This window comes from Eublepharis macularius, chromosome 1 (assembly GCF_028583425.1).
Source record: "Eublepharis macularius isolate TG4126 chromosome 1, MPM_Emac_v1.0, whole genome shotgun sequence".
NCBI lineage: Eukaryota > Metazoa > Chordata > Lepidosauria > Squamata > Eublepharidae > Eublepharis > Eublepharis macularius.
The window spans coordinates 203,282,154-203,294,708 of record NC_072790.1 but is presented as its reverse complement, the minus strand read 5'-3'; the positions used below and the strand labels follow the sequence as shown (position 1 = coordinate 203,294,708).

At 40.7% G+C, this 12,555-nt stretch overlaps 1 protein-coding gene across 1 annotated transcript in view; it reads left to right on the top strand.

Moving 5' to 3' along the window:
- RRP36 (ribosomal RNA processing 36) overlaps positions 1-12,555 on the top strand; it is a 42,246-nt gene that overhangs the window by 19,589 nt on the left and 10,102 nt on the right. The window contains exon 3 of the mRNA XM_054981303.1: positions 9,272-9,410. Within this exon, the coding sequence (XP_054837278.1) occupies positions 9,272-9,410 (139 nt within the window). The remainder of the gene's footprint in view (positions 1-9,271; positions 9,411-12,555) is intronic.

Here is a 12,555-nt window from a genome sequence, read left to right as displayed (position 1 = left end):
TCGATCCATGTAGCCATGGGAACACCAATCTCATCCTTCCAAACCCTGTTAGGCAGGTCTGTCTACCAACCAGAGACCTCCTGTTCTTCTCTATGTGAGCATTTCTTATACAAGGCACATCTCTCTGCCTCATGCTTTTCAGTTCCAGTAGACAGAGGAGAGGGAGGACCTATTGCTGGGATTTGGAGTGAGTGAGTGGAACTGAGAGAGTGAAATCCAGCTTTTGGCTGGATTTGCTGCTGCTTTAAAAGAGACTGAAAAGCCTCTTTCTTATGTTCAGCTCTTGGCCTTTCTGAGAAGGTCGTTGGGTGAGGTTGCTTCCTTTCCTCTACCCCACCCAACCCCAGTCTCAGGGCATTGCCGGGCTCTGGGGCCTAGCTTGACTGAGGCCTACCTTTTTTCCCTTTAATTTTCTTTGCTTATATTCTTATTTAGAGCATTTGTTCTTGCTGGCTTGCTTGGTGGGTGGAGAAGAGGCTGCTGAAGTCTCCCTGTGAGTTGGGCATCTCTGTGTATGAAGGGGGCCATTGAAGTGCCCTGGGTTCTGATGAATCACGAAACTAACAAATCGTTTCGCAAAACAGGACAATTTCGTGAAAGTTTGTGATTTGTGGAATGTGTTGAAACACAAAACGCTTGTTTTGTTTCTTCCCATTTCGTGCCCATCTCTACTGGATAGGCATGAACCAGCTCCTCATGCATGGGAACCCCTGACTCATCTTTAATAATTGCTTTTTCTTTCCAGTTTTCACTCTCATCTGCATAATGTGAGCCTTTGCGGCAGCCTGGGACTCAGAAACTGCAAGAGCCCCCCCCCTCCTCAAACTCGTGTGCAAATCTGCATGGATGTTGCTAGGCTGGTCTTTCCTTGCATTGTGTGTAAAAGAGTACAAAAAGGGATGGGGACGGCAGTGCAGACACAATGACACTATGCTACCTTCTGCTCCCCTTCTTGGTGCAGAGCAAATCTTTGATCCCTATGAGCCAATGATATTGCCCCAGAAGTGCTGAAAAAATGCACTCATGCGCTCCATATGCAACCCCTTCCTGCCAATGGAGTTAATGCTAAGGGCTCAGTCTCTTCCCTTTCAAGCCAATTAGTTGCATGATCAGTGTAGACAGACTTGCCATTAAGAAAAACAAGATGCTGCCAGAGAGCCCACCCCACTGCCTGGGCGGCCTGCACGGCCACTGTGCAGCAAGTACTGAAATGAAACACAAAAACTTTTTGGTGGGAGGGAGTTGTTACAGTCTCATTTCCCAGATTTGGTTCAGTGTTCTGGAAGCTGCTTTAACGAGCCAAACCAGCAAGTTCTCTGTGTATTTTCAGCTCATTTTTTTTTGTTATGCACACCTGTAGTTCTTGGCTAGTTGATTCTCTCATCTCCTCTGAGAGATGTTCCCAGAGCCACTGTTGTGTGTGACTACTCTTCTGCACTGCTACCCCGGGGCTTTGGTTTTTGACCTGTACTCCAAGGCCGGCCTGTTATGCCCTTCTGCCACCATCTGCTCTGCCATTCTCTCAAATATGTCTGTATTCCTATGAAAGAAAACCAAAGCCTCCTGCACCTTTTCCTCCCTCCACAGATCCAGGCGATCTAGTGTCTTCTGTTTGGGCCAGGAAATGCCTTGGCAACCAGCAGCCTTTTGAGCAGCCATCTTGGGAATGATTTTGCTTGTTCAATAGTGCAGTGGAAAATGGTTCCTCTTTGCTGGTTCAAATTTTGCTGCCCATACAAACAGCATTCTTATTGGTTGCTTGACATCATGTGATCCTCCTTTTCAGCCAGCCCACCATTTCCTGCTTCACCTTTACATAGGCCTTTTGACTGATCCAAAGGAAAGGAAAAAAATGATCTTACTAAATGAAGTGATTGAAGTGTTGAATGTGTATTGCCATCACAAGAGGAATGGACAGTTTATTAAACGGGTTGAATGCAGAAACATTACGGCATTACACACACACCCTTTTTTTAAAAAAAGAGGGGCTTGGGTGTGTAGCTTCTTGGCATGCTCATGAGTGAAACATAGCAGTAATTTTGTGGATACTTTTGGCAGGTTACTGAATTCCCCGTTTGAAGACAACCATATTCACAATACCGTCCCATTTACAATTTTTTAGAAGTCTCGGCATTACAAACCTTTCTTCATTTTAAAAAAAAAGGGTCTGGAGAGAAGGAGATGGTAGGAGTGGTTTCCAGTTGGTTGTCAACCAATCAGCACACAGGAAAGGGGAGGGGGTGGTCAAGCCCTACTGGAGTAAGAGTTTTGTACCCAGATAAGAAGCTTTAACTCTAGCTTATTGCTGGCTTTAAAATATATTGCAGTATGTGTGCAGAGAAAAAAGTCAGGGAAAACCCAGGAAAGATCAATTCTGCTTCTTTTGCCTCCTTTACACATGCGGAATTCTGGAGATCGAGAAGCAGAATGGAATCTGAATCGGGGTAATTTGACCATGCGGAAAAGACTTATAACTGCCTAATTTAAAAGATGCAATCTAAAAGTGAGAAGTATTGTTGTCCAGGATGGATCAGAAATCATTAGGTTGGGGTGATGTTAGCTGGGAGCTGTAGGTGACAATCCTGGGTGGTCTGCCACTTTCTCTTGTGGGCTTTCCTTGAAGCAGGCAGCTCCTGCATATAAGCCCGTTTCTTCACTGAATGAGTAGTTGAGTTTTAAGAATGACAGTTTTTTCAAGTATGAGTCCCTGTCTTAGGCATTGGAACAGATGTGTTTGTATGGGAGTGCTTTGCTTTAGTAACAGATCTTGTACTATGTTCTGGGATTTAGCTGAAAACATGTAGGTATGTGTAGTGGTCAGTGCAGTTCCTCTGTTGGGTGGTATTTGTATAGCCTTTGCATAGGAGGCCTGTGATGTCCAGAAAGTGAATATGTTGCTTGAACTGGTCCAGGTTCAGATGGACAGTGGAAATTGGATTCTTTCTGTGGGTTCTAATTATGAAGATGTCATTAGAGTGGCTCAAATAGAAGAGAGGCCTTTGGTTATAGAAGCTGAAGAAGTGTCATTTAAATCAACCATTAATATACTGGCACATTCCCTAACTCTCCATATGATGGAGCCATGTGAGTTTTCCTGCTAATACAGTTGTCTTGAAGATACGAGATGTCTCTAAGTCTAAAATAATTGTGGGAGAGGACAAAGTGGCAAAACTTGGTGGTGAGGTATCATCAGGGGTGTTTGTGTTGGGAGTTATTACATCTGTGATAGCGAGAATGGTACTCTCTGGGATATTATTGATACACTAATGTCCATAGGGCTTCCCGAAGATAGTGTACTGCTACCACAGGGGGCTGTGGATAGAATCCATGTAGTCAGACACCTGTAAGGATCTGCCAAGTAACCTTCAAAAGACTCCACTGTTTATGAATAAGAGCTTTATTGAAAAGTTGCTAGCATCATGATCTTACTGAGTTCCAGGAATGAGGGTACAAGCAGGTATCAGGCATCTATATCATCCAAAGGCTAACACTCCCTCTTGGCTAATCCCTTTTCCTAAAGGCTGGCTGATTTCTCTGCGAAACATCTATGCAGGGGATGAGACCCAGGAAGAGATGACACATAGGGTTTCAGGGTTATGTAGGTTTCTTTTCCCATAGCCCACATGCAAGAGCACAGTCTAGCAGAGATAACTTCAGGAACAAACTCTGTGAGAGTATAAGAGACACCTTACAGTTCAGGCACATCATAACTTTCGCAGATAACCATAACATCCAGCCCTCTGGCATGAGCATTTGACAACACCTGTGTCCAAAGTAGTGTGGTGCCCAGAACTGCCTGGCTTGTGAATTACTTATTTATATGCCACTTTTCTCCCAAACATCTCAGGGCCCAAGGCAGATAACAACCGTATAAAGACAGATAGAATATAAGTACGTGAAATGGTATGGTGGGAGATCAGTGTTGTCATTCTGCAACAGACTCCTAGATCTCTCTGTGGATCCAGTATTACACTCACAGAAATTACATGGTTAAGTCATAATTGCACAGATATTTTAAATGAATTGACCTGTGTAGTGACTGTACAAAAACAAAACCCACAGTCCTTCAAGTGTGTTCTCTAATTAATCAATTCAGTCATTTTTTTCTTAGAGAAAAAGCAAAGGAATGGGTACCACATCAAGGTATGCACCAACAATAAAGGAAGCTACTTCAAACCGACTCATGTAAGCCTCACCACTTTTATCATCAATTGAAGTATTTGCAAATCAGGTGATGGAAAATGCTAGAGACAGCAGGGGACCTTCTTCAACTTTTAGTGAGAATATCCAGCTCTCCTAACATTTTGGAATAAAGTTGTTGATGTTACTATCCAAAATATATCCAGCGATGTTAAATTCAAACTAAAAAGCTATATTATGTTCCTTTTTATGTACAAATAACTATTTCTAAATCTACACAGCAGCAAAATGCCTGTATGTTAATGCATGACTACATATCTGATCCTGATTTTATTCTTGCAACAATCCTGGTTTCTCCAGTCTTAGTCTGACATTTTGACCAGTGTATCACACTGGTATAATAATCATATTTATTACATTTAATCCCCACCCTTTCTCCAAGGAGCTAAGGTTAATAGCTATAGGCTTATCTCTGTAAGAGAGAGTTACTGGCCAGCTTCAAGGTATCGCTTCATAGCTGAGTGGGAATTTGAACCTAGTTACCGTGATTGAAGTCCCAAGCATTGTCTGTCACCCTGGTAGTTCTTAGCTGCTGTTATTTTTCCTGACACATGCATATTATAAATGTTTTGAAATTAAAACTTACAAATACCTCAGAATGGCCATTTGTTAATATTAGAAGACCTTTTGTTTCCCTAAATTCCGTAAGGTGTTGCCTTCTCTTTGTACTAGCAGTTTCTCTTTGCATTTGTGCAAGCTGGTTTGGTGTACTGATTAGAGTGTTGGTCATGAGAGCTGAAAGAGAAGAAGAGGAAGAACAAGGTGAACTAAGAAAAGAAGGCTGAGTTACAAATTTAAGTTTACTTTTGCATACGTGCAAAATTGTCAAGAAGCACAACCTGTTGCTCAGTAATGCTATATAGTTATTAATACTAAACATGAAAAAATAAATTACAATCTGGTTCAGTGTGAACTGCTGAGACCCCTGAGAGGGAGAAAATAGCATGCTATAACTTTGCAAGTTGGATCCCAAAAACTGTTAAAAATCTACAAGCACATCAGAACATTTGAGAACCATTAGGTTAGGTCTGGGGCCTGGGGAGAGCTGTATTTGAATTACCAATCAGCCAAGAAGGTTGAACTTAGAGCAGTCACGTTATTTCAACCTAACTACACTACATGTACAGTTGTAAGGAAAAAACGGAGGGCAAAGAGTTATGTAGACCCCACCCCTCAGAACTCCTTGGAGGAAGGGATGGGATTAAAGCATGATTAACTGATGGATAATTTTAGATAAATAAAACAGGACAACCGCTCTGAATGTATTTGTTCCTGCTTAGCAGCCGTGAACTTTTAATACGGTTTATAGTTGTCATTTCTTGTTTGGTTATTGAAGCATCCTTTGCCTAGAGCTTTCTAGATATAAAAGGACCCAAACTGGATTGTAGGCCTTTTGTATTTGAAACAACCTTACTAAGGCCTTTTAAACAGCAAGCACACTTTTATACAGGTTTCCACTGTGTTATGAAAACTAAAGCAATAATTGGGATAGGAGAGAGCAAAAATCAAGGGAATATCACAGGGATGTTGGTTGCTAATTTAAAACAATGATATCAAACATATAGTTGACTGGTAGAATTTAATGTAGCTAGCTATGTAAAAGTATGGATTTGTTGTTCAGAAATGAATCTTGGATCATCTTCATTCTTTCGTGTGTTTTATTGTGAAAACTGGTTACAGATGGGATAAATCCAGATGGGATTTATATTCTGTTAGCCAATACTGTTAAAGCCCCCTCCCCCGCCGTTTGAAAGAGCAGGTACTAGTCCTTGTCAAGGATATGATAGCAGACTTGATGGACCACAGGGCTGATCCAATATGATACATCCTATGTTGATGTCTCTGCATAAGGGGAGATAGGTGGTGACACTTTTCTCTGGCCTGTCCAGAGCACATCTGGAAAAACTGTTAGTTCCAGATGTTCACCATCACAGTGGATTAGAAGAGCTATTATATGTTTGAAATGCATGATGAGACCCAATGTCACTGTAAATGTTTGAACAGAAAAACCAAAACCAATTGTCTGTATATGAGAAGCCAGATAAAACAGGATAAGATAAAAATTGATACTGTCAGCTTCAAATGTATCAGAACAGTAGCTCAGTCATTAAGGGACATTTATAGTCACATATTTTTCTGCGCCTACAATAAAGTATCCTACAAAAGAGTACAGGCTTTCATGAGGACTGTGGAATATACTTTTGTGTGTAGACCTCAAAACCCACCTTTTCTGCTAAACCTATGTTGTAACACCCAACATCCTCACTCTGAGAAAAGCAAAACGATGATTAAATACATGTCTGCATAGTTATCCTTTGCTACTTTTGATTCCCCTTGTAATGTTTTTGTTTATACCCACCTTTGACCTTTATTACAGTTCCACTTTATGTTATCTTAAACTTTTACCTCAGGAGATCCCTGGTCACAACCAACACTCATCTCCCCCCCCCCTCCCCCCAGCTTCAGGTGTTCTCGAATTTACCCAGGGTTTTTTAACCTTAGGAAATCCTTCCCTTTGGAGTTTTGCCCTGTGTGTGACTCATATGTTGCAGTCTCCCTGACTTCTCACTGCTAATAAAAGTTTTAGTTCTCTCTCAGTTTGTCTTGTATTACAGGAAGGCTTAGTTAAAGATGGTAGTATAACAGAACGGTCAGTGTGTAAGTGACTGTGATGTAAAAAGGAATCCTATATTCCATATGAAACAGGCATTTTGTTTAACCAGAATTTATTTATAAGTATGTATGTATGATGGTTGCAGAGTTTTTATAAGCATATTGGTTTCAGAATAGGTTTATAAGCTTGGTGAGCTCAAAATAGTTAAATATTCTTAAAGGTTTGTTGCCTATTCTGTTTGTTGATGGAGGAATATTATTAATATGACATTTTGGACCTTTGTGAAAGTATGACTTACATAGAGCACAAGTCTTGATTGGGAGATCACTCCATCTTCCTGCCTGCTGCCTCCCTTGCATTCACTGGGATAATGAAAGACCTTTGCTTTCAAAGGAAACCATTATTTGGGGATACATCCTTTCTGTACAAGTCAGGCGTCCAAACTTTCCTCTGAAAATGAAAGTCCTTATTAAACAACATGTGGGGGGGGGAGGGGAGTGCATGAAGCCTGAAGACTCCATAAGCTCATTCCAGTAATTACTTACCACAAAGTGTTCATGAAGGCATCATACTGAATTTGTTCTGTATTAGCTTCAGACCATAGAGTAGATGGGAGCTACAGGGTTTTTTTCTTAATCTTTATGGCAGGTACATAGAAGATTTTACAGCAGCTTGAGCATCTAGGACTGAGAAAACTGGGGAGAACTCTTAAGGAAAGATCTGTATTGTAGGAAGGAATGTCTGAAGCAGAGCTGAAGTGAAGTGAAAAAACAGTGACTGGAAGTATAATACGTATTTATGAAAAGCTCTGAATATGTCTTTTTTTCCTTGACAAAGGACACTTGCCCTGCTAGTGCCATTATTAAACATGATGCTAACAAGTCCCATTGAGCCACTCTGCCACTTCGTACAATATGTGAATGTAGAATGGAAGAGAGCCATGTTGGAAATGAATGTATACTCTGGACAGTGTTTTTATGTCTGCATTATAGATGGATACAGGCAAAATCCAGTTTAAACTTGAAAATAAAACTATTCCACTACATTAACCTGAAATAACCGTTCTGCTCTTATACTCAGGCTCTCCAAAGGTGATGAGAGTAATTGTGCTGCACCAGAACTTTTATTCTGTCTTTAGTTCTCTTTCACTCACACATCCAAGGTTGTTTGATTAAAATTAAGTGTTTGTGGCATGAAGTCTTATCTAATGAAGCCACTGTTGTGTGACTTTTGTTGTGCATTCATTTTCAGGTTGTCTTAATGCAGAATCTTGTCTTAATGCAGAATTTTAATTATCTACATGCAGGATTCCTTCCTTTTTTCCTTTGTGTGAAGTACATACATTCCCAGATGGGCCTAGCTGCCTCCTCGGGAAAGATCTAAAATTTGTCACAGTCCTGCCACTTGTTTTTGACCTACTGCGCATTGAATATCTTGGGGATAGCCAGGGCAAGAATCCCCTAATAGTAATGTCTCTACTTCATTATTTTGAATACACACCAAACAAATAAATATGTCATCTATGAGGTGCAATTGTGTGGCAGCTGCCTACAGTCCTAGCTAAAAAGGTACTTGGTGCAAGCACTGAGTCATTACTGACCCATGGGGGGACATCGCATCACGACATTTTCTTGGCAGACTTTTTGTTACGGGGTGGTTTGCCATTGCCTTCCCCAGTCATCTACACTTTACTCCCTGGAAACTGGGTGCTCATTTTACTGATCTCGGAAGGATGGCAGGCTGAGTCAACCTTGAGCCGGTTACCTGAACCCAGCTTCTGCCAGGATCGAACTCAAGTCATGAGCAGAGCTTGAACTGCAGCTTACCATTCTGTGCCATGGGGCTCCTACAGTCCTAGCTAGGCACTGTAGTTTACAGTGTGTTTTGAGAAGTTTCTGAGAAATGAGAAGATACCTTTTCCCCAAGACAACCTGATCACAGGAAACCTAACTTTCCAAACCACACACTTTTGCACACAAAGATCCTCTTTTCTTTGCCTTGCACTCAGGAAGCAGCTTTCCTGTGGTCCTCTCCCATATGGCTGAGGTATATGTATGACTGCTGCAATCATGTTGGTTTCCCTCCAGTGGGACTGGGTGGGAAAGACTCACCAATGCAGCTGCAAGGACTACTACCACAAGGAAGTAGTGTGATTTGTGTTTTTAAAGGCTATGGAGATGGAGTGCATTGACTGAATACCCAGGTGGGTGTGCTTTTAACCTGTCTGTGTATGGGTACAGTGGTCAGAAATTTTCAGAAGAAGAACTAAGAGAGATGGCAGTTTGATTAAATGCTTGTAGAACAGAAAGGTAGCTCAGTTGACCTTGCACTTTTGAGTGCAGAAGATATTGCAGTCTTTTGTTTTTTGTAAACAGAGAAAAGGAAGTCTTTTGATTTACATGAGACGTGAGATTTGTGGAGAATTTTTATGTCCTATTTTATCTTATATTTCTCAAGAATTGGCTTCAATGTCTTTTGAGGAACTGCTACAGTTAAGAAACAAGGTTGGGACCAAGGCTTATCAGCAGATGGCTATTGAGAAGGCAGCAAAAAATGCCACAAAACCAAAGAAGAGGCAGTCTTCAAATAAACACAGGTAAATGTGTTAAGCAATATGCATTCAGAAGGGGTTGATTTTTAACACAGAGGTTCTTTTCCAAGTGCTACTCTTGACAAGTATAGATATCTTTCTTGGTAGGACACGTTTTGTTGAAAAACTAACAGCCTAACGGTCCACCCTACAGCTTGCACTCTTGGAGCTGCTACCCTACGCTTGCTGCATTATTTTTAAATGTGAACTGGTACTTCCTGATTCCTTCCCTTAATTCTGAGACTCTGAGATTCCTTTACAAGGCTACTTGCCCGTTGATTGTTTGCAGCTCCTCACCCTTTAGTGTGTTCTGCAAATGTCAATGATATGATGAGTAATTTAGACTTTAAAGAAGACAGGGATGAAAACAGATCACAGCCCGCCCTCCCCTGTCACCTCCCCTGCAGCTCTGCACATTTACTGTGTGCCATTACACTTTGCTCCTTGTCCCGAAGCCACATTTCAGTCCACATAAATGTCCAATCCATGGTAATCGGAGTAGACATCTGCTCTTTACTTACTCAGTTCTCACTCATCTGTTTTCAACTTCCAGCTGAAAAGATCTTTTTGTCCTTTCCCCTCCCCCACTAGTACCTTTAGTACCCCATTAGTGCTGTTCTTTCACCTTCTACCTGAGGCTCTTGCTGGGCTCTCCAGACAATGCCATAAGCTTCTCAAAATGTCTCTCATATTATGGGTTATTTATTTCTATTTTTAACTCTCTGAAGCCTTTTGAGAGATGCTTTGTACAAAAGCCCCAGTGTAGCTTGAATCAAATCAGATGTATCTATTTTTTTTAAGGGAACGCTCCTAAAATTCTGCTCTGTTCACTGGTGCGTTATAGAATGAAATTAGATTCAGCAGCAACCCAACACCATGATTTTTTTTGAAAATATTAACTGAGCAGGATTTTTAAAATTTCCTGCATGCTGATCAGAAGCCAGTGTGTAGTAAAAATGAAAAGGAAGCGGTATCCAATGAGCTGCAGGAGACTAATCAGCTCAAGAAATCCCACAGGGGACATGGAAAGAGAGCTTCAGCCACAGTACTGCTGTGGCTCATTCTTTGCCTTCCTCTTCTACCTGTGATAGAAGGCAATAGATTCTAGTTCTTCAAAGCCATTCGGGGAAGAAGGTGTTGAAGTGGACTGTGGCAATAATGTTTTGCTTCTAAAGTAGAAGATCCTCTCTGGAATAGGAACTAGCATTCCTTCCTGGGGGGGTCTCTGTAATACAGTCATTAAACTCTATTTGGGGAACCGTATTTACAGCTAACTAAAAACTTCATAATTCCCATGTAGCACTTTACTCGCTTCTAGTGTGAAAGATGAGCTCACTTTCATTCTTTGGCCTTCTTACATTTAATCTGTTTCTGGACTGGGACTTGGTATATCCCCTAGGGAGTCAGATTTTTTGAGAGTTCTCTTTCCTGGGAATAGCTACCTATCTTTCTTTTTCTTTTGTACCTAGAGGCTACTGTATAAAAGCTACAGCTCCTGTAAAAGGACTGTGACTTTTGTTAATGTCACCACTGAATAAAGTATAGCTGTCGTATTTTTCAGGCTGCTAAAGGGTTTATTCAGCATTGCATTAAATGTTAATGTTGGCATATTGGTGATACCACAGTGGATCAAGAGGATGCAAAAACAAAGTGGGTGACATGATGTCTTTGCTGTACCAGTTGTTGGGGAGGACTTTTAAGCTTCCCAGGAGTTCTCTCTGAGTTAGTCTCCAGGATTCCTAATTTAATTGGCTGGTGTGAGTTGAACATTCTTTGAAAGGTGATAATAAGCCAGCAATAATTCTGATAAAGAGGAGAAGTAGCAAGTAACAATGCTAAATTGTAGACCTTGTCTGAACTCTTGCTTTGCACCAGCTAACTATAGTATTTACTTACTTGGGGATAGGAAGTGCTGTCAAGTCATAGCCAACCTTACGGTGGCATTAAAAGCCTTCCAAAGAAGAGATTCCCCTCCCCTAAATTCTAGCAAATCTAATTGGTACCGGAGAAGTCCTCTGTAAAAGAGGGGCAATGGCTGAAAAGGCCTGCTCATTTGCCCTGCTTGAGAAACTTCTCTCAAAAGGCATTTGTGGCAAGCTCACGTGAGCAGAGGCATTCTCTCAAGTTATCTGGAGCCAGGCTGTTTGGAGGCTTAAAAGTCAACAGCAGGACTTTCAGTTAGGCCTAGAATTGGTCGTTACAGCAGATCACCCATCATTAATGTTATGTAATTTCTCCCCATTAAGAGATGGGCTGCTGCACTTTGCACCATCAGCAAATTCTGAATGCTCTTTGTGGCAGCCCATCATATATTGGATTACAGTAGTCTGGTCTATAGTCTTTAGATGCCTTGATAATGGATGCTTGTCTCCTCTTTGTCCTCAGAAGCTGTAGTCATGGGATCAAGCAATGGCAGCCAAAAACAAAAAAGCAGTTTAGGATATTTCAGATGTGTTGAACATGCCAAACTAGGTTTGGATGAGTCTCTTACTCTTGAGATAGCGATGCAGGTGTCATTCTGTCAGTCTAAACATTTCCCCCACCCCCCTTTTAAATGCATAGAAACCAAATTTACTTGACTTTGGGGCTTGAAATAAAGAATTGTGGGAGCTCCAGGATTTTGCTTGGCTTAGCCTTTGGGGGTTCATAGTAGTACATAAAAAACCACCACAGGAAATAATCCCCAACCATGAATATATTTTGATATAAAAATAAAGGTTGCTAAATACAATAAAAAGCTATTGAAGACAGCTGAATCAAAATCCAAAGAACAAATTTAACTTTATTTGGAATTTTTTATCTTCATATAAACGATATAGCTAGATTATAAGGGTTATATTTTAGACTGGGTTAAGAAGCAATATTATGTAAAGTTTATTGATAAAAATAATCAAGTTTATTGCTGGATCATAGAAGTATTAAAATAATAAATTTTGCATTTTATGTTCAAGAGGACATTTTTGTTCAAAACTTTACTCACCTTTATATGGAGTGCTGCTTGCTTAATGAATTAGTCTTTGCCTGTAATTCTGACAGAAAAAGCTCTTTTAAAAAGTAATGAATGCAAGTGGAAAGGGAACAGAATGTTAAGAACACTTAATCAGATGTGCACAGCCTAGAAGTTTTTTTCTTTATTAGTCTGTTCTGTTAT